The sequence below is a fragment of the Bombina bombina genome, chromosome 6, assembly GCF_027579735.1.
Source record: "Bombina bombina isolate aBomBom1 chromosome 6, aBomBom1.pri, whole genome shotgun sequence".
In the NCBI taxonomy this organism is placed as follows: Eukaryota; Metazoa; Chordata; class Amphibia; order Anura; family Bombinatoridae; genus Bombina; species Bombina bombina.
Genome location: NC_069504.1, coordinates 216,224,757 through 216,250,039, shown reverse-complemented (window position 1 = coordinate 216,250,039; position 25,283 = coordinate 216,224,757). Strand labels below are relative to the sequence as shown.

The 25,283-nt window shown below is 38.4% G+C and overlaps 1 protein-coding gene across 1 annotated transcript in view; it reads right to left on the bottom strand.

The window, feature by feature from the left end:
- TMEM117 (transmembrane protein 117) overlaps positions 1–25,283 on the bottom strand; it is a 1,400,775-nt gene that overhangs the window by 441,932 nt on the left and 933,560 nt on the right. The window contains exon 4 of the mRNA XM_053719203.1: positions 23,675–23,774. Within this exon, the coding sequence (XP_053575178.1) occupies positions 23,675–23,774 (100 nt within the window). The remainder of the gene's footprint in view (positions 1–23,674; positions 23,775–25,283) is intronic.

Here is a 25,283-nt window from a genome sequence, read left to right as displayed (position 1 = left end):
TGGGAGTAGGACAGATGTGCTAGTTTTCTTACCAGTATAACCCTTAAAAAAAAGCATTAATGGGACTAAATGATATATAACTATTGCAGCCATTTATTCCACAATAGTTTCATCATACCCCTGGCCAATATCAATTTATGAAGATAATGTTTTAAAGCTAGAAAGGAGGTAGGCAGGAGATGGAAGAGATGGAAAGCAAAAGAAAGGTGAGGCTAGATCAAGAGTGAAAGGTGGATAATCATAGTGAGAAAGCAAAACAAAAGAGAAAGAGAGATTGGGGTGAAAAGTGAGAGGGGGAGAGAAGCAAGAGAGAGAGAGAGAGAGGGAGAGAAGTGCAAGTGAGAGAGGGAGAGAAGTGCAAGTGAGAGAGAGGGAGAGAAGTGCAAGTGAGAGAGAAGGAGAGAAGTGCAAGTGAGAGGGGGAGAGAAGTGCAAGTGAGAGGGGGAGAGAAGTGCAAGTGAGAGGGGGAGAGAAGTGCAAGTGAGAGAGGGAGATAAGTGCAAGTGAGAGAGGGAGATAAGTGCAAGTGAGAGAGAGGGAGATAAGTGCAAGTGAGAGAGAAGGAGAGAAGTGCAAGTGAGAGGGGGAGAGAAGTGCAAGTGAGAGGGGGAGAGAAGTGCAAGTGAGAGAGGTAGAGAAGTGCAAGTGAGAGAGGTAGAGAAGTGCAAGTGAGAGGAGGGGAGAGAAGTGCAAGTGAGAGAGAGGGAGAGAAGGAAGTGCAAGTGAGAGAGAGGGAGAGAAGTGCAAGTGAGAGAGAGGGAGAGAAGTGCAAGTGAGAGGAGGGGAGAGAAGTGCAAGTGAGAGAGAGGGAGAGAAGGAAGTGCAAGTGAGAGAGAGGGAGAGAAGTGCAAGTGAGAGAGGGAGAGAAGGAAGTGCAAGTGAGAGAGGGAGAGAAGGAAGTGCAAGCGAGAGAGGGAGAGAAGGAAGTGCAAGCGAGAGAGGGAGAGAAGGAAGTGCAAGTGAGAGAGGGAGAGAAGGAAGTGCAAGTGAGAGACAGGGAGAGAAGGAAGTGCAAGTGGAGAGATTACTGGGGAAGGTAACTAAGAAAGAAAGAATGAGGACAGAGAGATGAAGAAGGATGAAGAAAAAGAAGCAGAAAGGATGAATGTGAGAAAGTTTTGCGAGATAAAGGTAGAGATATGAAGTAGTTAGACGAGAAAGATGGGAAGGAAAGAAAGGGGAATGATGGTACAAAGGAGTGAGACAGATGTCAAAAATTGATGTTAGTTTAGGAGAAAACCCATAAAGATACAGATAATGTTAAAAAAAGAAAAAACAAAGAAATACAAGAGAGTTGTTTGGTTTAAAGGGACAACATGACCTGTTACTCTGGGTTTTTCCTCAGCCCAGAAGGGCTTTCTGCTGTAACATCTCCCAGGAGAAAAATGTAGCAGATTCATTAAACAATAGAGAGTTTCAGTAAATCTACTGCACAGAGTAAAATAGGAACTCGAGAGAATTTGAGAAATCTTAGTGAAATGTTCTCAATGTTCCTAAAGTGCTCCATTATAAAAGTATTAATAATCATCGTCATAAGCACCAGCATCAGTATCATAATAATATTATTTATAAAGCTCCAGCATCCTCTGCTATATGACATTCTGTGTATGATTACAGCATAAGATAAATAAAACACAATTACAAAACAAAGGGATAAAATATTGTAAACTCTCTGGTTATCTAAGGGGTTAGGGAGCGGCCCTGCTATCATGTCTGCTTTGGAAAGAATGGCCATGTTCCCTCAATAAGCTGTTTTTTTTTACATATGACTGAGAAGAGGAAATTAAATTAAAATACAGCATTAAAACCAAAAATTATGCTTACCTGATAAATGTATTTATTTCTTGACACGGTGAGTCCACGGATCATCATAATTACAACCTCCAGTCATTCGACCAGAAGCAAAGGAAGTAATATAGGGTGCAGAGGTGCCTGAGGTTTATATAAAAATAAACTGTCTGAAAATACAGGGAGGGCCGTGGACTCACCGTGTCAAGAAATAAATAAATTTATCAGGTAAGCATAAATTTTGTTTTCTTTCTAATGACACTGAGTCCACGGATCATCATAATTACTATTGGGAATCAATACCCAAGCTAGAGGACACAGATGATTAGGGAGGGACAAGACAGTTAATCTAAACAGAAGGCCCCACTGCTTGAAGAACCTTTCTCCCCAAAACAGCCTCAACTGAAGCAAAAGTATCAAATTTAGAAAAAATGTGGAAAGATGACCAAGTGGCAGCCTTGCAAATCTGTTCCACAGAAGCTTAATTATTGAAGGCCCAAGATGAGGAAATAGCCCTTGGGGAATGAGCCGTGATTTTCTACGGAGGCTGCTGTCCCGCTGTCTCATATGCAAAATAAATAACACACCTCAGCCAAAAAGAAACAGAAGTAGCCATAGCTTTCTGACCCTTGCGTTTTCCAGAAAACACAACAAACAAAGAAGAAGACTGACAAAAATCTTAAGTCATCTGCAAATAATACTTCAACGCACGAACCACATAAAGGATGTGCAACAAACTCTCCTTCTGAGAAGAAGGATTAGGACACAAGGAAGAAATCAACAATTTCATGATCATTATTCCTATCTGAAACCGCTTTTGGAAGGAAACCTAAGGCAGTACGCAGAACTACCTTATCAGAATGAAAAATAAAGTAAGTAGACTCATACTGCAGCGCTGAGAGCTCTGAAACTCTTCTAGCCTAAGAAAAAGCAACCAAAAACAAAACATTCCAGGATAACAATTTAATATCCAAAGAATGCATAGGTTCAAACGGAGCCTGCTGAAAGACTCTAAGGACCAAATTAAGACTCCATGGAGGAGTAGCAAACTTAAACATAGGCCGGACTCTAACCAAGGCCTGAAAAAAAGACTGAAAATCTGGCACATCCGCCTGACGCTTGTGCATCAAAATAGATAAAGCAGAAATTTGACCCTTCAAGGTACTAGCAACTAAAACCCTTCTCCTCTTGGGGAAAAGACAAAATGCTAGGAATTCTAACTCTACTCCAAGAATAGCCTTTGGATTCACACCAATAAATATATTTATGCCATATCTTATAATAAATTCTTCTAGTCACAGGCTTACGAGCCTGAATCATAGACTCAATGACCAACTCAGAATATCCACGCTTAGATAGTATCAAGTGTTCAATCTCCAAGCAGTCAGCCTCAGAGAAAAGAGATTTAGATGAAAAAAGGGCCCCTGAAGTAGAAGGTCCTTCCTTAACAGTGGAAGAGATAACATATCCACCAAATCCGCATACCAGATACTGCGAGGCAATGCCAGAGCAAAGAGAATAACTAACACACTCTCTTGTCTAATTCGAGCCATGCCTCGTGGAAGGAAAGCAAACAGAGAAAACACATACGCTAGACTGAGGATCCAAGGAACTGCCAGAGTGTCTATCAACACAGCCCGAGTATCTCTTGACCTCGACCCGAACCTTGGAAGCTTGGCATTCTGATGAGATGCCATGAGATCCAATTCTGGCTGCCCCAACTTGAAAACCAAATTATCAAACACCTCTGGGTGAAGTTCCCACTCTCCCAGATGAAACGTCAGTCTGCTCAGAAAATCCGTTTCCCAATTGTCCACCCCTGGAATGTGGATCACAGACAGACAGCAATTGTGGGTCTCTGTCCACTGAATAATCCTGGCTACCTCTGACATGGCTAAGGAACTCCGAGTTCCTCCCTGAAGATTGATGTAAGCCACTGATGTTATATAGTCCAACCAAAACCTGATAAACTGGGCTGAAGCTAACTGAGGCCAGGCCAGGCGATTCCTCCCAAGTCCTATACTCTGAGCCTTCAATGAGCCCCAGACAGCTCCCCAACCTAGCAGGCTGGCATCCGTGGTCACAATCACCCAGGAAGGTCTGTGAAAGCAGGTTCCCTGGGAGAGGGGTTCCTGAGACACCCACCACAGAAGAGAATCTCTTGACACCTGATCCAGAACAATTCACGGAGACAGATCCACATAATCCCCATTCCATTGTCTGAGCATGCATAAATGCAGTGGCCTGAGATGGAACCGTGCAAATGGATGATCTCCATCAGACCGATTACCTCCATACACTGAGCCACTGACGGTCCAGGAGAGGACTGAAGGGCAAGACAAGAGTCGAAGATCTTTGTTCTTCTGGCTTTTGTCAGAAAAACCTTCATCTCTAGAGAAACGATAATGGCTCCTAAAAATACCATCCTTGAAGATTAAACCAAAAAAAAGGAAAACTCTTTTACTCCAATTGTATCGGTGTGAACACTATGTCCACCGCCCATGGAACCGAAACATCCCGAACCGAAGCCTGAGCGAACAGGGAAAGTCTGCCCCACACAAGATCCGCTCCTGGACCAGGGGCAGATTCCTCATGCTGACTGAGTCAGAGACAGGTTTCTTAAACTGCTTCTCCTTGCTCCAAACCTGATTGGACTTCCAGTAGGACCTGGACTGTTCCTGCTTGACAGAGGAAGGGGAAGGTTTGTCTCAAAAGTTTCAAAAGGAACGAAAATTACTCTGGCGACCCTTCATCTTTTCCTGAGGGAGAGAGTAACCCTTACCTCCCATAATATCAGAAATAATTTCAGCTAAGGCTGGTCCAAACAAAGTCTTACCCTTGTAAGGAATATACAAAACTTTAGACTTTGATGATACAACCGCAGACCAGGACTTCTACCATAAGGCCCTGCGAACCAGAATAGCAAAACCAGAATTTTTTGCTCCCAACCTGATGATCTGCAAAGAGGCATCCATGATAAAGAAATTAACTAAATTAAGAGCCTTGATCCTATCCTGGATCTCATCCATAGGCGCATACGTCTGAAAAGAAACAGACAAATCACCAATATGCTGCCGCACAAGTGACAGCAGCAAAACACACCACAGGTTGCCATTCCAGACCCTGGGGAACATAAATCCTTTTAAGCAATGCCTCCAAATTTTTATCCATGGGATCTTTAAAAGAACAGCTATCCACAATGGGAATAGAGGTCCTCTTAGCCAACGTGGAAATTGCTCCCCACACCTTGGAAACTGTCTCCCAAGACTCCTTAACAGAGTCAGCAACTTTAAACATTTTCTTAAAAAACGGAGTAGTGGAAAAAGGAACCCCTGGCTTCTCCCATTCCCGTGCAATAATCTCAGAAGCACGGTCAGAAACAGGAAAAACCTCCACCTCTGAGGGAACATCAAAATACTTGTTCAGCTTACAAAACTTCTTTGGAGGAACTACAAGCGTAGTAACAGAATCATCCAAATTAGCCAAAACCTCCTAAAGTAGCGCCAAGAGGTGTTCAAGCTTACAGTCGTCATGTTGTCCGACTGAAATCTTATGAATCTGGCCTTCGCTAGTTGAGGCCAAGCCTGGAGCGCATTGAATATCGCTCTCAGTTCCAGAATGTTTATCGGGAGAAGAGACTCTTCCCGAGACCATAGACCCTGAGCTTTCAGGGAGTCCCAGACCGCACCCCAGCCTAAAAGACTGGCGTCGGTCGTGACAATGACCCACTCTGGTCTGCGGAAACTCATTCCCTGAGACAGGTGATCTTGAGTCAACCAGCAACGGAGTGAGTCTCTGGTTAATTGGTCTACTTGAATCTGAGGAGACAAGTCGGCATAATCCCCATTCCACTGTTTGAGCATGCACAGTTGTAATGGTCTTAGATGAATTCGAGCAAAGGGAACCACGTCCATTGCTGCAACCATTCGTCCTATTATCTCCATGCACTGAGCTATGGAAGGCTGAGGAATAGATTGAAGAACTTGACAAGCGTTTAAAAGTTTTAATTTTCTGACCTCTGTCAGAAAGATCTTCATTTCTACAGAATCTATTATTGTTCCCAGAAAGGGAACCCTTGTAGACGGGGACAGGGAACTCTTTTCTACGTTCACCTTCCACCCGTGAGACCTGAGAAAGGCTAATACAATGTCTGTATGAGCCCTTGATCTGGAAAGGGACGACGCTTGGATTAGGATGTTGTCCAAGTAAGGTGCTACCGCAATGCCCCTCGGTCTTAGAACCGCTAGTAGGGACCCTAGCACCTTTGTGAAAATTCTGGGAGCAGTGGCTAAACCGAACGGAAGAGCCACGAACTGGTAATGTTTGTCCAGAAAGGCGAACCTTAGGACCTGATGATGATCTTTGTGGATAGGAATATGTAGGTACGCATCCTTTAAGTCCACGGTAGTCATGAATTGACGCTCCTGGATTGTTGGTAAAATCGTTCGAATGGTTTCCATTTTGAATGATGGAACTCTGAGGAATTTGTTTAGAATTTTTAAATCCAGAATTGGCCTGAAAGTTCCCTCTTTTTTGGGAACTACAAACAGGTTTGAGTAAAACCCCAGACCTTGTTCCGCTGTCGGAACTGGGTGTATCACTCCCATCTTTAATAGGTCTCTTACGCAATGTAAGAATGCCTGTCTCTTTATCTGGTCTGAAGATAAGCGAGACATGTGGAACCTTCCCCTTGGAGGAAGTTCCTTGAATTCTAGAAGATAACCCTGAGAGACTATTTCTAGTGCCCAGGGATCCTGAACATCTCTTGCCCAAGCCTGAGCAAAGAGAGAAAGTCTGCCCCCTACTAGATCCAGTCCCGGATCGGGGGCTACCCCTTCATGCTGTCTTGGTAGCAGCAGCAGGCTTCTTGGCCTGTTTACCCTTGTTCCAGCCTTGCATTGGTTTCCATGCTGGTTTAGACTGGGAAGCGTTACCCTCTTGTCTAGAGGCTGCAGAGTTAGGAGACGGTCCGTTCCTGAAATTGCGAAAGGAACGAAAATTAGATTTGTTCTTAGCCTTGAAAGGCCTATCCTGTGGGAGGGCATGGCCCTTTCCCCCAGTGATGTCTGAAATAATCTCGTTCAATTCTGGCCCAAAAAGGGTCTTACCCTTGAAAGGAATATTAAGCAGTTTTGTCTTGGACGACACATCCGCCGACCAAGTTTTTAGCCAAAGCGCTCTGCGCGCCACAATTGCAAAACCTGAATTTTTCGCCGCTAATTTTGCCAATTGCAAAGCGGCATCTAAAATAAAGGAATTAGCCAACTTTAGTGCGTGAATTCTGTCCATGACTTCCTCATATGGAGTCTCCTTATTGAGCGAATTTTCTAGTTCCTCGAACCAAAAAGACACCGCTGTTGTGACAGGAATAATGCACGAAATTGACTGGAGAAGGAATCCTTGCTGAACAAATATCTTTTTAAGCAATCCTTCCAATTTTTTATCCATAGGATCTTTGAAAGCACAACTGTCCTCAATGGGAATAGTCGTGCGCTTAGCCAACGTAGAAACTGCCCCCTCAACCTTAGGGACTGTTTGCCATGCGTCCCTTCTGGGGTCGACAATGGGGAACATTTTCTTAAATATAGGAGGTGGGACAAAATGTATACCTGGCTTCTCCCACTCCTTGTTCACTATGTCCGCCACCCTCTTGGGTATCGGAAAGGCATCAGCGTGCACAGGGACCTCAAGGAATTTGTCCATTTTTCACAATTTCTCTGGAATCACCAAAGAGTCGCAATCATCAAGAGTAATTAGCACCTCCTTAAGCAGGGCGCGGAGATGTTCTAACTTAAATTTAAACGTCACGATATCAGGTTCTGCCTGCTGAGAAACTTTTCCTGAATCAGAAATTTCTCCCTCAGACAGCCCCTCCCTCACTGCCAATACAGACTGGTGTGAGGGTATAACAGATAAATTATCGTCAGCGCACACTTGCTCATCCTCTGTATTTAAAACTGAGCAATCACGCTTTCTGGGAAATGCTGGCAGTTTGGATAAAAGATTAGCTATAGAATTACCCATTACTGCCATTAATTGCTGCATAGTAACAAGCATTGGTGCGCTAGATGTACTAGGTGTCACCTGCGCTGGCATAACTGGTGTTGACACAGAAGGAGAGGATGATGAACTATCCCCTTCACTTGAAGAATCATCTTGGGCAACCTTATTAAATGTGACAGTACTGTCCTTACTTTGTTTGGACGCCGTGGCACAATTTTCACATACATTTAAAGGGGGAAGCACCTTGGCCTCCATACACACAGAACATATTTTATCTGAAGGTACAGACATGTTAGACAGACTTAGGTAGGCTATTAATGCAATAAAACCGTTTTTAAACAAAACCGTTACTGTCTCTTTAAATAATAAAAAGAGTACACTTTATTTCTGAATGTTTGCAAAACTATGAAGGAAATATCCGATCTTTACAAAATTTGCACCCTAGTGTCTTAATGCTTTGAAAGTATTGCATGCCAAATTTCAAGTCTGTAACCCCTTAAATGAGCAAACCGGAGCTAATTGTTCAATTTACCAGTTTAAACCCACTACAGTCCCTGCCACAGCCTTTGCTGCGGCTTTACCTTTCCTTGGGGGTTATTCACCACAGAAATAAGCCTTCTAGAATCGTTTTTATGGCCACAGGATCCTCTCACATGAAGCTGCATGCACTGCTTCCAGAAGTAACTGCGCAACTAAGGCGCAAAAATGAGGCCTCCTCCCTCTGCATACCAGAGTGAAGGGGCCTTCCTGACTAGATTAGGTGTCTAAACAACTGCCAGGCGTAATAAAAACGTTCACAAAAGTGTTTCCCAGTTCCAAAACACTCCAAAAGACATATAAATATTATATAAATCAATCGATTAGCCCACAATAGTGTCAACCAGTATATAGCCCATTTATAAGCCTTCATTCTGTTATGAGTCTAAGAAAATGGCTTACCGATCCCATAAGGGAAAATGACAGTCTTCTAGCATTACTATGTCTTGTTAGAAAAGAGACTAGTCATACCTTGAGCAGAAAAGTCTGCAAACTGTTCCCCCCACTGAAGTTCTCTGGTTTCAACAGTCCTGCGTGGGAACAGCAATGGATTTTAGTTACTGCTGCATCACTTTCTGTTGTAGAGTAAATAGTACAAACCGGCACTATTTTAAAATAACAAACTCTTGATAGAAGAAATAAAAAACTACAACTAACACCACACTCTTTACCATCCCCGTGGAGATGCTACTTGTTCAGAGCGGCAAAGAGAATGACTGGGGGGGCGGAGCCAGAGGGGGAGCTATATGGACAGCTTTTGCTGTGCTCTCTTTGCCATTTCCTGTTGGGGAAGAGAATATTCCCACAAGTAAGGATGAAGCCGTGGACCGGACACACCAATGTAGGAGAAATGTATTGTACCTCATAAGCAGGTTGATTGCATTTAAAGCTATTGTGTCATTTAAAGCACATTCTCTGACCACTCATTTAGGTTTTTTATTTTTACCTTCTGTGCGCCTGACGTTCTGCAGTTACTTAAATAACAAAACAGATTTTGTTAACTTTAGTTACGTAATATTCTAAAGTTATTTTGTAATTAATGATTGCATAATTATTATAAAACAGCATTTCAACACGTACTCTAGGTGTAACAATATAGCAAAGTCAGTGACAATAGACAAACCTTGAACTACTGATACGCACAGAAAATAATGGTATAATGATCTGTTTTATGATAACCCAATGCTGTTAAACCTCTCAAGGTGAAGCAAATATAGATACAATTGTAATGTTTTCAGTGCTGCTAAACCTATATTCCCATGTAGATTCCTGCATATTATTATTTCTAACAATGTATACAGTCTGTCTCATATTTTAATATAGCAGTACAAGCACTTGTTAGACAGAAAACTTCTTGATTTTTGAGTAAAAAAATGTGCTTTGTCCCACCCTTCCTGGAGAGGCCAAAAGCCAAGATCTGTAACCTCGAAATGCTGCAAATCGAATCGCTGGAAGCTATTTTACATAGCAAACAATACAAATAAAAAAAATTGTTTAAATAAAATACTTGACCCTGAATGCAATGCTTTTGCTAAATTATTAGGTAAAAATAAAGTGCACAGTGAGTTTGTTTGAGCTGTTACATTTTCCTAAAAATCTACCTAACTTGTAATGATCACTCAGGTAACATTTTTGAAGCTCATTCTATACCTTGATTAGTTTCTAGTATGTGCTGGATACACTTCAGAGTGATACACAACATGGGGCTGATCCGTAAAGGTACACAGAAGCTAATATAGCAATAAAATAAGGTCACATAACTTACTTACAGGCCACCATTCTTTCACCATTGCTTTTAAATTAATGTCTGTGTGATAAACTGCTTCAGAATAAAATTAAATTCCTGGCCCACTGGTATTGTAAATGGTTTATTTTCTTAGGTAACTTATAGATTTGTCATTTATTGTCATTGCCTCAGACAAGCGAACATAAAACAAACCACAACTATTTATTGGTGTATATTTTCGGTAAAAATTGCACTAAGCTCTGCGGAATCTGTTGGCGCTCTACAAATAACTGATAACAATAGTAACACACCTCTTTTTATGAAGTCTCAATACCTACTGCACTACTTATTTATTTATATATATATATATATATATATATATATATATATATATATATATATATATATATACCTGTACCTACACACACACACAAACAAATGCACCAGGCAGTATAAGGAATTTAAAGTGTGTAGGAAAAATATTTTTTGGAATTGGACAAATTTCAGAAATACGTAAATTAAACATCTCTTCAATCACTGAACTCGATTTGCTAAGACATTTTTTATTTTCTAAACTAAACAAGAATACCATATTAAATTATGCAAAATCAACATGTGGCACATTCAGTTCTGTCAGAAATGAGTTCCCTGGGCTGAATTTGTTTTTATAACCTTTAATCAAATAGCACCAATCAGTGTAACTACTAAAGAATCATCAACATGAGATCAGTTCACTTCATGTTATAACAAACACTGCGAACAATTTCATTCTGAGCCAAGTTCTAATGCCAATAGTTTTACTCCATCTGTGTTCTGACTCTAATATAGATGCTCTGATAAACTCAGCTATATAGTATAAATTAAACACATAGACATAGAAACCGACAGCACACACAGACCATCTGGCACAGTTAACATTTTTAATTTCCCTACCTGACTTAAATTATTCATCTCCATTTAATACCTGGCTTCGGCTCTAGGTTAGAGGACACATATCCATTCCAGCACTCTACCTTCTATGCTAAAGACTTTCATTCCTAAAGTTTTTAATTAAAATAAAAAAGTTTGTTCAAATATACTATCTTAAACCTCATATATAAAAATTAAAAATGATACACCATACTGGTATACTATGGCTGCAGCCAAGGCATTAAACATGTAAATGAAGAACTTTGTGTACTCACACCTGTGTTTGGGATTACACTATTTTAGTTACATTCTGATAATTAAAAAAATAAATAATGTGTTGTACATTATTTTGCATTTTCTATTTCATAATGACATCAAATAGCCCAAACACTCAAGTGAAATGTGTTAAAGGGACAGTCTAGTCCAAAATAAACTTTCATAATTCAGATAGGGCAGTTAATTTTAAACAACTTTACAATTTATTTTTATCAACAATTTTGCTTTGTTCTCTTGGTATTCTTAGATGAAATTTAAATCTAGGAGGTTCATATGCTAATTTCTTAGACCTTGAAGACGGCCTCTTATCTGAATGCATTTTGACAGTTTTCACCACTAGAGGGTATTAGTCCATGCGTCTCATATAGATAACACTATGCTCACGCACGTGGAGTTACCTAGGAGCCAACACTGATTGGCTAAAATGAAAGTCTGTCAAAAGAAGTGAAATAAGGGGGCAGTTTGTAGAGGCTTAGATACAAGGTAATCACATAGATAAAAAGTGTATTAATATAACTGTGTTGGTTATACAAAACTGGGGAATAGTAAATAAAAGGATTGTCTATCTTTTTAAACAATAACAATTCTGGTATAGACTGTCCCTTTAATTTAACCTAAACAATCATGTTATTAAGTCCATCTGTTTAGCTATCTATTTAATTATTGAAAAAGTACCCCTAAAATTTGTTAAATACATCATTTGTTTTTCATTCTTAACTATGGGAAAATATGTTCTATACTGCAGAATATCCTCTTTACAAACTTGCAAAAAGAGCACAAAAAATCTTTATTTTGCCACTTCGGAAATAAATACATCAAAAAATATTCAAAACAAACAAAAGCTGCACTCTCCAAGTCACAGAAGTGAAAAAACTTTGACAAGCAACGTTTCGAGGATCCTGCCCCTTTGTCAAGCTAAAGACACAATGTACAAAATGGACATTTAAACCCATACCAATTAAGACATAACCAATCACATTGAAAATGGCCTAACATCACTGTTTACCCCTATAGACCCAAAACATATTCTGCTGTTGTACCTTCCTGAAGCTGGAACCTATATACGTTATGCGGTACGATGGGCAATGGACCACATGAGATATATATATATATATATATATATATATATATATATATATATAAATGTTTCCATTTTCTAAGTAACAATTTTTAAGAATTAAATGAAACCATTCTAAGTACTCATTCAGCAGATAAAACTGCATTTTATATTGTGTATAGGATGTTATGCTGCCTGCTGAAAAAAATGATACTACTACATGACAATTCTTATTATATTCTCTTTGTGCACCTTCCCAGGTTTTTGGCCACATGTTCTATGTAACAATTAACTAAAAATTCACTGTGATATTCCATCTCCGCATTTATTTCATTTCTTAATTATATCTTGTTAAAGTTATGTGAATATCTAGAATAATTTAACTTTCTTTTTAAAAACAGTCTAATTTTCACCTATAGGGCCATATTATTTAAAGGGACACTGAACTCAAATTTTTTCTTTTGTGATTCATAGAGCGCATGCAATTTTAAACAACTTTCTAATTTACTCCTATTATCAATTTATATTTGTTCTCTTGCTATCTTTATTTGAAAAAGAAGGCATCTAAGCTAAGGAGCCAGCCATTTGTTGGTTCAGACCCTTGGACAGCACTTGTTTATTGGTGCTGTCCAATCAGCAAGGACAACCCAAGTTGTTCACAAAAATGGGCCGGCATCTAAACTTACATTCTTGCTTTTCAAATAAAGATGCCAAGAGAATGAAGACAATTTGATAGTAGGAGTAAATTAGAAAGTTGCTTAAAATTTCATGCTCTATCTGAATTACGAAAGAAAAAATTGGGTTCGGTGTCCCTTTAAGCTGTGTATGCAGGTTTTGGGCATCAGTGCTGGCTCAGTGAAATTAATTATGAGATTGTAATATAAAATGTTTGATTATGTGTAGTTAAAAAAACTTTGTAATATACTTTCATTATTTATTTTGTCCCCTTTTCCTGTAATTTAACTGGGTTACACAAACTCTACTTTATCGACTGGTTTAAATATCTTTCCCTTATTGTTCTCCACAGAAGACATCGATAGAAAACTAGTTCAAACATGGCGACACATTCCTTTATAGAATCTAAAGTACTTAATAAAACTAAACATTTAAACTTATATTATCAATATTTAAACAATATATGGTAAAAATACAGTTACATATTATTCTAAGGCTAATATTTGCATGGAATACATCATTATATCTACTTAACCTCTACACCACCTAAAGTTTTGTGGACTTAAATTATCCAATCTGATCAGCTCCTGCTTGTACGTCATTGGTCGTGCATACTTATTTACACTCTTTCACAATACTCTTTTACTATCTGTTCTATTAATTATTAAATTATATTTACAAAACTAAAGATGGTGAACAATACATCAACAATATGCAATTCCACATTAGTATTTGTATGCATTCTTATAAAGCACAAAAATATTTTTTTAAAAAGTATTTACATACAAATTTGTTGATTTTGGTACCATCACCCCTAACATTAGGGGGGATATCTATCAAGCCATCAACTTTCTTGAATTAGATGGTACCAATACGCTCGCCTAACATCGCGGCTGCGGACCTGAATATGATCTCCAAGTATGGGGCGATGAGCATCGGACTGTTGTTAACAGTCATAGATCTCGCATCGAATTGGCTTTTTACAAACTTTATTTATACCCTGTCACTAAACGCCGCAACTATACTAAAATGTTTAACCCCTATCCCGTCGCTCCCGGACCCCGCTGACACCTAAATAAAGTTATTAACCCATATCCCACCACTCCCAGACCACGCCGCCACCTAAATAAATGTATTAACCCCCATCCTGCAGCTCCCGGACCCTGCCGCCACTAAATAAACGTATTAACCGTTAAACCCTCTGGCCTCCCACATCACTTCCACTAACTAAATCTATTAACCTCTAAACTGCCAGCCCCCCACAGCCATAAACTAAATTAAGCTAGGATGAGCTCTCATCCTATTGGCTAATTGGAACAGCCAATAGGATGAGAGCTGCTCAAATCCTATTGGCTGATTGGAACCTTTCAGCCAATAGGAATGCAAGGGACACCATCTTGGATGACGTCACTTGCATTCAAGTTCCAGTTTACGGCGGCGACCGTATTGAAGAATAGCTCCGCACCGGATGTCTTCAGGATGGACCCGTTCCGCGCCGAATGGATGAAGACAGAAGATGCCGTCTGGATGAAGACTTCGCCGGATGGATGAAGATGGAAGAGGCCGCCCCAGATGAAGACTTCTTGCCAGCTGGATGGATCCTTCAAGCAGAACTTCAAGAACTGTAAGCGGATCGTCAGGGGCTAGTATTAGGTTTATTTAAGGTTTTTTTGGGCGAATTTTATTTTTAGAGTAGGGTCTGGGCAGTAAAAAAAGAGCTAAATGCCCTTTTAAGGGCAATGCCATTTTCAGGGCAATGGGGAGCTTAGGTTATTTTAGATAGGGTTTTTATTGGGGGGGTGGTTGTGGGGTGGGGGTTTTTACTGTTGGGGGTATTTGTATTTTTTTTTTTTACAGGTAAAAGAGTTTATTTCTTTGGGGCAATGCCCCAACAAATGGCCCTTTTAAGGACCATTGGTAGTTTAGTGTAGGCTAGGTTTATTTTATTTTGGGGGGGCGTTTTTATAATGATAGGGCTATTAGATTAGGTGTAATTCTTTTTTATTTTTGACAATGTGTTGTTGTTTTGTAATTTGTAGTTTAGTAATTTTCAATAAGGTTAAATAGTAGATTTAAATAATTTGAGTAGGGTAAGACGTTTTTTAATATGTAATTTAGTTAATGTAATTGGTAAAATAGTTTATTTTAATTCTACAGGTAAGTTTAAATTTATTTTAAGATAGGGATGTGGTAATTTTAATTTAAAGTTAGCGGCTTGTTAGGTTTGGGGTTAATAGCTTAATTTAGTTTATGGCGATGTGGAGGGCTGGCAGTTTAGGGGTTAATAGGTTTAGTTAGTGGTAGTGATGTGGAAGGCCAGAGGTTTAGGGGTTAATATGTTTATTTAGGTTGCGGCGTGGTCCAGGAGCGGAGGAATAGGGTTTAATAACATTATGTAGGTGGCGGAGATGTTGGGGCGGCAGAATAGGGGTTAATAACATTATGTAGGTGGCGGCGATGTCGGGGCGGCAGATTAGGGGTGTTTAGACTCTAGGCTTATGTTAGGTGTGAACGTAACTGGTTTTCTACCAAAGAAATCAATGGGATATCTGGCAGCATCGAACATAAGCTTTCGCTGCTTTCAGACTCCCACTGATTCCTATGGCATCCGCGGCCTCCAGGGTGGCGGATTGAAAACCAGGTATGCTGGGCCGGAATTGCCACAAGCGTACCGGTTAACTATTTGATAACTTTTAAAAAGTGTAAAATAGTGTCGCATGTGTATTCGGAACATTTGTAATGACATAAGCATCGATCTGTGTCGGACTGAGACAAGCGGATCGTATGTTACATCACATATTTCAAATTTTGCCAGTCTGTAAGCTTTGATAACTAGGTCTGATCACGCTTGCAACAATTACACTGCGGAATAACAGCGTATTTGCGGTTGAGGGCTTGATAGATATCCCCCAGTTGTAAAATTATATTGATTAGTCAAGGGTAGAAAAAAAAGTGCTGGTTCAATACAAACTTTATATAACAGTATCTGTCTAATACAAACTTTATATAACAGTATCTGTCTAATACATACTTTATATAACAGTATCAGTCTAATACAAACTTTATATAACAGTATCTGTCTAATACAAACTTTATATAACAGTATCTGTCTAATACAAACTTTATATAACAGTATCAGTCTAATACATACTTTATATAACAGTATCAGTCTAATACATACTTTATATAACAGTATCAGTCTAATACATACTTTATATAACAATATCAGTTCAATACATACTTTATATAACAATATCAGTTCAATACATACTTTATATAACAGTATAATAATAATTATAATAAGTATCATAATAATAATAATGTAAACGCTTTGATAATATTTGAATTTTTCCAATGACTATAGATATAAAAGGTTTCATAATAACAGCAATATTAATGGGACAAAAAATTATTAGACAAGTGGAAATGTGCTCCCATCTCTTACACTAAACCTACATTTTTTCTTTCATGATTCAGATAGAGCAGGCAATTTTAAGAAACTTTCTAATTTACTCCTATTACCATTTTTTTGCAGTGTTCTCTTGCTATCTTTATTTTAAAAACAGGAATGTAAAGCTTAGGAGCCAGTCCATTTTTGGTTCAGAACCTGGGTTACACTTGCTTATTGGTGGCTAAATGTAGCCACTAATAAAGCAAGCACTATTCGGGGTGTTGAACCTAAAATGGACCGGCTCCTAAGCTTTACATTCCTGCTTTTTTTTAAAATAAAGATAGCAAGAGAACAAAAAAAATGATTATAGTATTAAATTAGAAAGTTGATTAAAATGGCATGCTCTATCTAAATTATAGCAGGGTTTAGTATCCCTTTAAGGACCACTAAACACAGTACAATTTCATAATTAACAAGTGCATAATAAAAAGACAATGCAATAGCTCTTACTCTGAATTTCACAAAAGATGTAGAATTATTTTTTTTGGCAAATGTATCATGTGACAGCCCTTAGCCAATCACACACTAATATACTTATACCATGTGAGCTTGTGCACATGCTTTGTAGGAGCCGATGTCTCAATAAGTGTGTAGATAAGAAGATTGTGGAAAATGTGATAATGGAAGTAAATTGGAAAGATTCTTAAAATTGTGTGCCCTATCTGAATCATGAAAGTTTAATTTTCACTTGTGTCCCTTTAAACATTTTATTATTGAACAACAGGATGTCTTTCATGAGGAAACTGGAGACTTTCTGAAGAAATTAGACAAAGTTACAACCTTTTTGTAAATCTTAATATATCAGAGAACCTCAAATGACAGAAGAATGTCAAATATTACTTATGAGAATAATTTAGAATATATATTTTCCAAAAATATATTTATATTCAGATTAACATTTTCATAAAGGAAAAAACATAATTTATATAAGAACTTACCTGATAAATTCATTTCTTTCATATTAGCAAGAGTCCATGAGCTAGTGACGTATGGGATATACATTCCTACCAGGAGGGGCAAAGTTTCCCAAACCTTAAAATGCCTATAAATACACCCCTCACCACACCCACAATTCAGTTTAACGAATAGCCAAGAAGTGGGGTGATAAGAAAAAAGTGCGAAAGCATATAAAATAAGGAATTGGAATAATTGTGCTTTATACAAAAAAATCAAAACCACCACAAAAAGGGCGGGCCTCATGGACTCTTGCTAATATGAAAGAAATGAATTTATCAGGTAAGTTCTTACATAAATTATGTTTTCTTTCATGTAATTAGCAAGAGTCCATGAGCTAGTGACGTATGGGATAATGATTACCCAAGATGTGGATCTTTCCACGCAAGAGTCACTAGAGAGGGAGGGATAAAATAAAGACAGCCAATTCCTGCTGAAAATAATCCACACCCAGAATAAAATTTTAATGAAAAAACATAAGCAGAAGATTCAAACTGAAACCACTGCCTGAAGTACGTTTCTACCAAAAACTGCTTCAGAAGAAGAAAACACATCAAAATGGTAGAATTTAGTAAAAGTATGCAAAGAGGACCAAGTTGCTGCTTTGCAAATCTGATCAACCGAAGCTTCATTCCTAAACGTCCAGGAAGTAGAAACTGACCTAGTAGAATGAGCTGTAATCCTTTGAGGCGGAGTGTTACCCGACTCAACATAGGCATGATGAAATAAAGATTTCAACCAAGATGCCAAAGAAATGGCACAAGCTTTCTGGCCTTTTCTAGAACCGGAAAAGATGACAAATAGACTAGAAGTCTTTCGGAAAGACTTAGTAGCTTCAACATAATATTACAAAGCTCTAACAGCATCCAAAGAATGCAATGATTTCTCCTTAGAATTCATAGGATTAGGACATAATGAAGGAACCACAATTTCTCTACTAATGTTGTTAGAATTCACAACCTTAGGTAAAAAATTCAAAAGAAGTTCGCAGCACCGCCTTATCCTGATGCAAAATCAGAAAAGGAGACTCACAAAAAAGAGTAGATAATTCAGAGACTCTTCTGGCAGAAGAGATGGCCAAAAGAAACAAACTTTCCAAGAAAGTAATATAACGACCAAAGAATGCATGGGTTCAAAAGGAGGAGCTTGAAGAGCCCCCAGAACCAAATTCAAACTCCAAGGAGGAGAAATTGACTTAATGACAGGTTTTATACGAACCAAAGGTTGTACAAAACAAAGAATATCAGGAAGATTAGCAATCCTTCTGTGAAAAAGAACAGAAAGAGCAGAGATTTGTCTTTCAAGGAACTTGCGGACAAACCTTTATCTAAACCATCCTGAAGAAACTGTAAAATTCTCGGTATTCAAAAAGAATGCCAAGAAAAAAGATGAGAAAGACACTAAGAAATATAAGTCTTCAAGACTCTATAATATATCTCTCTAGATACAGATTTACGAGCCTGTCACATAGTATCAATCACAGAGTCAGAGAAACCTCTTTGACCAAGAATCAAGCGTTCAAACTCCATACCTTAAAATTAAGGTTTTGAGATCCTGATGGAAAAAAAACCTTGAGACAGAAAGACTGGTCTTAACGGAAGAGTCCACAGCTGGCAAGAGGCCATCCGGACAAGATCCGCATACCAAAACCTGTGAGGCCATGCTGGAGCTACCAGCAGGACAAACGAGCATTCCTTTAGAATATTGGAGAATACCCTTGGAAGAAGAACTAGAGGCGGAAAGATATAGGCAGGATGACACTTGTAAGGAAGAGATAATGCATCCACTGCCTCCGCCCGAGGATCCCAGGATCCGGACAGATACCTGGGAAGTTTCTTGTTTAGATGAGAAGCCATCAGATCTATTTCTGGGAGTTCCCACATTTGAACAATCTGAGGAAATACCTCTGGGTGAAGAGACCATTCGCCCAGGTGCAACGTTTGGCGACTGAGATAATCCGCTTTCCAATTGTCCATACCTGGGATATGAACCGCAGAGATTAGACAGGAGCTGGATTCCGCCCAAACCAAATTCGAGATACTTCTTTCATAGCCAGAGGACTGTGAGTCCCTCCTTGATGATTGATGTATGCCACAGTTGTGACATTGTCTATCTGAAAACAAATGAACAACTCTCTCTTCAGAAGAGGCCAAGACTGAAGAGCTCTGAAAATTGCACAGAGTTCCAAAATATTGATCGGAAATCTCACCTCCTGAGATTCCCAAACCCCTTGTGCCGTCAGATACCCCCACACAGCTCCCCAACCTGTAAGACTTGCATCTGTTGAGATTATAGTCCAGGTCGGAAGAACAAAGAAGCCCCCTGAACTAAACGATGGTGATCTGTCCACCATGTCAGAGAGTGTCGTATAATCGGTTTAAAGATATTAATTGAGATATCTTTGAGTAATCCCTGCACCATTGGTTCAGCATACAGAGCTGAAGAGGTCGCATGTGAAAACGAGCAAAGGAGATCGCATCTGATGAGGCAGTCCTAAGACCTAAAATTTCCATGCATAAGGCTACCAAAGGGAATGATTGTGACTGAAGGTTTTGACAAGCTGATATCAATGTTAAACTTCTCTTGTCTGACAAGGACAGAGTCATAGACACTGAATCTATTTAGAAACCTAAAAAGGTTACCCTTGTCTGAGGAATCAATGAACTGATTGGTAAATTGATTCTCCAACCATGAACTTGAAGAAACAACACAAGTCGATTCGTATGAGATTCTTCGAAAATGAGAAGACTGAGCCAGTACCAAGATATCGTCCAAATAAGGAAATACCAAAACCCTGTTCTCTGATTACAGAAAGAAGGGCACCGAGAACCTTTGAAAAAAATTCTTGGAACTGAGGCTAGGCCAAACGGTAGAGCCACAAAACTGGTAATGCTTGTCTAAAAAGAGAATCTCAGACACTAAAAGTGATCTGGATGAATCGGAATATGCAGATACACATCCTGTAAATCTATTGTAGACATATAATGCCCTTGCTAAACAAAAGGCAGGATAGTCCTACAGTAACCATCTTGAATGTTGGTATCCTTACATAACGATTCAATATTTATAGATCCGGAACTGGTCTGAAGGAATTGACCTTCTTTGGTACAATGAAGAGATAAAATAAAACCCCAGCCCCTGTTCCAGAACTGGAACTGGCATAATTACTCCAGCCAACTCTAGATCTGAAACACATTTCAGAAATGCTGAGCCTTTGCTGTGTTAACTGGGACACGGGAAAGAAAAAAATCTCTTAGCAGGAGGCCTTAACTTGAAGCCAATTCTGTACCTTTCTGAAACAATGTTCTGAAACCAGAGATTGAGAACGGAATTGATCCAAATTTCTTTGAAGAAAACGTAATCTGCCCCATACCAGCTGAGCTGGAATAAGGGCCGCACCTTCATGGGTACTTAGGAGCTGGCTATAGGTTTCTATAAGGCTTGGATATATTCCAAACTGGAAATAGTTTCCAAACTGATACCACTCCTGAGGATGAAGGATCTGGCTTTTGTTCCTTGTTGTGAGGAAAGGAACGAAAATGATTATTAGATTTTTTATCCTTTGGTAAAAAAGTTCCCTTCCTTCCAGAAACAGTTGAGATAATAATTTATTACCCTGGAAAGAAAGGGAAAGCAAAGTTGACTTAGAAGACATATCAGCATTCTAAGTTTAATCCATAAAGCTTTTCTAGCTAAAATAGCTAGAGACATATACCTGACATCAACTCTAATGATATCAAAAGATGGTATCACCAATAAAATTATTAGCATGTTATAGAATAATAATAATGCTATAAAATTATGATCTGTTACTTGTTGCGCTAAAGCTTCTAACCAAAAAGTTGAAGCTGCAGCAACATCCGCTAAAAATATAGCAGGTCTAAGAAGATTACCTGAACATAAGTAAGCTTTTCTTAGAAAGGATACAATTTTCCTATCTAAAGGATCCTTAAATGAAGTACTATCTGCCGTAGAAATAGTAGTACATTTAGCAGGAGTAGAGACAGCCCCATAACCTTAGGGATTTTGTCCCAAAAAACTCTAATCTGTCAGATGGCACAGGATATAATTGCTTAAACGTTTAGAAGGAGTAAAAGAATTACCCAAATTATTCCATTCCCTGGAAATTACTTCAGAAATAGCATCAGGGAGATTAAACACTTCTGGAATAACTACAGGAGATTTAAAAACCTTATTTAAACGTTTAGATTTAGTATCAAGAGGACCAGAATCCTCTATTTCTAATGCAATTAATACTTCTTTAAATAAAGAACGAATAAATTCCATCTTGAACAAATACAAAGATTTATCAGCATCAACCTCTGAGACAGAAACCTCTGAACCAGAAGAACCATTATCAGTATCAGAATGATGATGTTCATTTAAAAATTCATCTGAAAAAAGAGAAGTTTTAAAAGACTTTTATGTAAACTAGAAGGAGAAATAACAGACATAGCCTTCTTAATGGATTTAAAAAAATAAAATCTCTTATGTTTATCAGGAACACTCTGAAAATTAGATGTTGACGGAACAGCAACAGGTAATGTAACAGTACTAAAGGAAATTTTATCTGCATTAATAAGTTTGTCATGACATGCAATACAAACAACAGCTGGAGAAACAGATACCAAAAATTTATAGCAGATACACTTAGCTTGGTAGCTCCAGCACCGGGCAGTGATTTTCCTGAAGTATCTTCTGACTCAGTTGCAACGTGGAACATCTTGCAATATGTAATAGAAAAAACAACATATAAAGCAAAATTGATCAAATTCCTTAAATGACAGTTTCAGGAATGGGAAAAAATGCCAGTGAACAAGCTTCTAGCAACCAGAAGCAATAAATAATGAGACTTAAATAATGTGGAGACAAAAGCGACGCCCATATTTTTTAGCGCCAAATAAGACGCCCACATTATTTGGCGCCTAAATGCTTTTGACGCCAAAAATGACGCCACATCCGGAACGCCGACATTTTTGGCGCAAAAGAACGTCAAAAAATGACGCAACTTCCGGCGACACGTATGACGCCGGAAACAGAAAAGATTTTTTGCGCCAAAAAAGTCCGCGCCAAGAATGACGCAATAAAATGAAGCATTTTCAGCCCCCGCGAGCCTAACAGCCCACAGGGAAAAAGTCAAATTTTTTAAGGTAATAAAAAATTATTGATTCAAATGCATTATCCCAAATATGAAACTGACTGTCTGAAAATAAGGAATGTTGAACATCCTGAGTCAAGGCAAATAAATGTTTGAATACATATATTTAGAACTTTATAAAAAAGTGCCCAACCATAGCTTTAGAGTGTCACAGAAAATAAGACTTACTTACCCCAGGACACTCATCTACATGTTTGTAGAAAGCCAAACCAGTACTGAAACGAGAATCAGTAGAGGTAATGGTATATATAAGAGTATATCGTCGATCTGAAAAGGGAGGTAAGAGATGAATCTCCACGACCGATAACAGAGAACCTATGAAATAGACCCCGTAGAAGGAGATCATTGAATTCAAATAGGCAATACTCTCCTCACATCCCTCTGACATTCACTGCACGCTGAGAGGAAAACCGGGCCCCAACTTGCTGCGGAGCGCATATCAACGTAGAATCTAGCACAAACTTACTTCACCACCTCCATAGGAGGCAAAGTTTGTAAAACTGAATTGTGGGTGTGGTGAGGGGTGTATTTATAGGCATTTTAAGGTTTGGGAAACTTTGCCCCTCCTGGTAGGAATGTATATCCCATACGTCACTAGCTCATGGACTCTTGCTAATTACATGAAAGAAATAAAGAATAAATGAGACATATTAATATTCTGAATTTTAATTAATCTGACACCCTCTCCTTTGGCCATTTGCAAGATTAAAAACAGAGTTATATGCAATAGTTCATCTCCCTATAAATCATCTAAATAATGAATGCAAACAATATGCAGCCACCATTTAAAATTGTGCATCACAATGCTGGTGTTGTCAGGCAGTAAAGTAAGAGTCTCAGTATGTTTGTCTAGCGTGTAGTTTTTGTACTATAATGACCCTTTGTTGTGCATTTTTGTATTATGAATTACCGTAAATATGATTAATTAGCTTTAGGTGACAAACCTAAAGGGCAGAATAATCCCAGAGGTTTTTCAGCATATCCTATAACGAAGATCCCAGCATATCCCTTTTTTGAGGTCACTAGATTTCATATGAGCATAGTACAAGATGTTTAACGTGTCAATAAGAGTCTGCTTAGTGATATCAGAAAGCAAACTATACATATATACATATATTTGTGTGTGTGTGTGTATCTTACCATCCATGCAGTGACAAAGTCTCCCATCCAAGTTCCAACAGCTGCCACTTTCATAAAACTTTCATTTCTGATACCCATGAAGTCATTTATAATGTACGAGCTGGTAAGAGAAAAGGAAGACAGAAAATAAACTGCTATGCAAAGAGCAATATAAAAGTTATGTTTCTTTTGTTTTTATTTAAAATTAAAGATTGTGATAGTACAATATATGTGACACAGAGAGGCAATACTTATATACAGTGCGACTGACTTCACTATAACATCCATATCTTTCATTTTATTATTTTTAATAAGTTCAAATAAAACAAGAAACATAATACAAAGTTTGAAAATGTATTGCAATGCTTTTTTTTTTTTTTGCTTTTTTAATGTACTAAATGATACCAGCTTTTTCTGTGTGAGTTGTCCCTATCAGCCAATGAGCATTAGTCACAGGAGTCGTTTGTGCAAAATCCTGCACTTCCTGCTAGTTTAATTTTATTTTTAAACAACTTTAACTTAAAATTGCAACTGCTGTATTTTAAATAATATTGTTTTTATCACACTTGCATCTGCTATAATTGGATGCCTTTTGATATTTGGGTTGGATGGATCCTGACAGGATTACATCCACCACCTGATTGAGTAGTCAGCTGAGGTCAGATGTGATTGTGAGTGCATCCATATCTCTTTGGTATAGCTATTTAAGGGTTTGCTGTGCCTTTGACCCATAGTACCCATTGCCCTCTGATCCTGTCACACCCAGCACAGTTAGCTGGACAACTGCAAAGCTCCAGTCTACATTATTAACTCCCTTAAGGTGCCCCACTTATGCAAGTTTCATTTTACTCATTATTTGTATGATTTTGTAACTGTACTAGGCCATGTGGTGCCGTTGTGTTGCTGTTTTTCTCCCCCATCAGCATACAGACATATACCTTATTGTCCAGCCTGCTACCACTCTCATTTCAATTTAATTTCCTAGTCCCAGAACGCCCCTGGGACTTGGGAGGTATGGTATTAACCCCTCCACTATTAAATCTCAATGTAATTAACAATTAGTCTCCCTCTTCAAATTAACTCATACCTGCAGTACCCTCTGGTCTTAGATGTTGCGTCCAACATACACTCACTCACCTAATAAAAAACTTAAGAGCAAAAGCCCCCTGCACAATTATCTTATAGAGAATTAGAGATATGTAATTTTCTATTCTATTTTCTAAGTCTCTATTCTGGTCCTCCAAATGGAAATACAGTTTAATTTGGCTCTTTAAAATGGCTGAATACTAATATTGACAAAATGCCAAAAGTAAACATTAATATATTAATACATTTAAATAACAAGAAAGTTTTAATCTATTTTCAAATGTCCTGGTCATTTTTTGCTGCTTATCCACAGGCCAGCAATATATAACATTTTAAAAAGCTGTTTGTCTTCAACTGCTCTTTTACTTCAAGATTAACAAAAAAAGGGGGGGGGCACGTCCAGGGAGTGACTCATGTATAATGCAATATTGTTATCTTTGCTCTTGACTTCTTATAGAACTACTTTTAGTAGTGTTCACTTACGTATATGATGCTAAGACTATGTTTCATGTGCTTGTGTATTTTATTTTAAACATAAAAACCA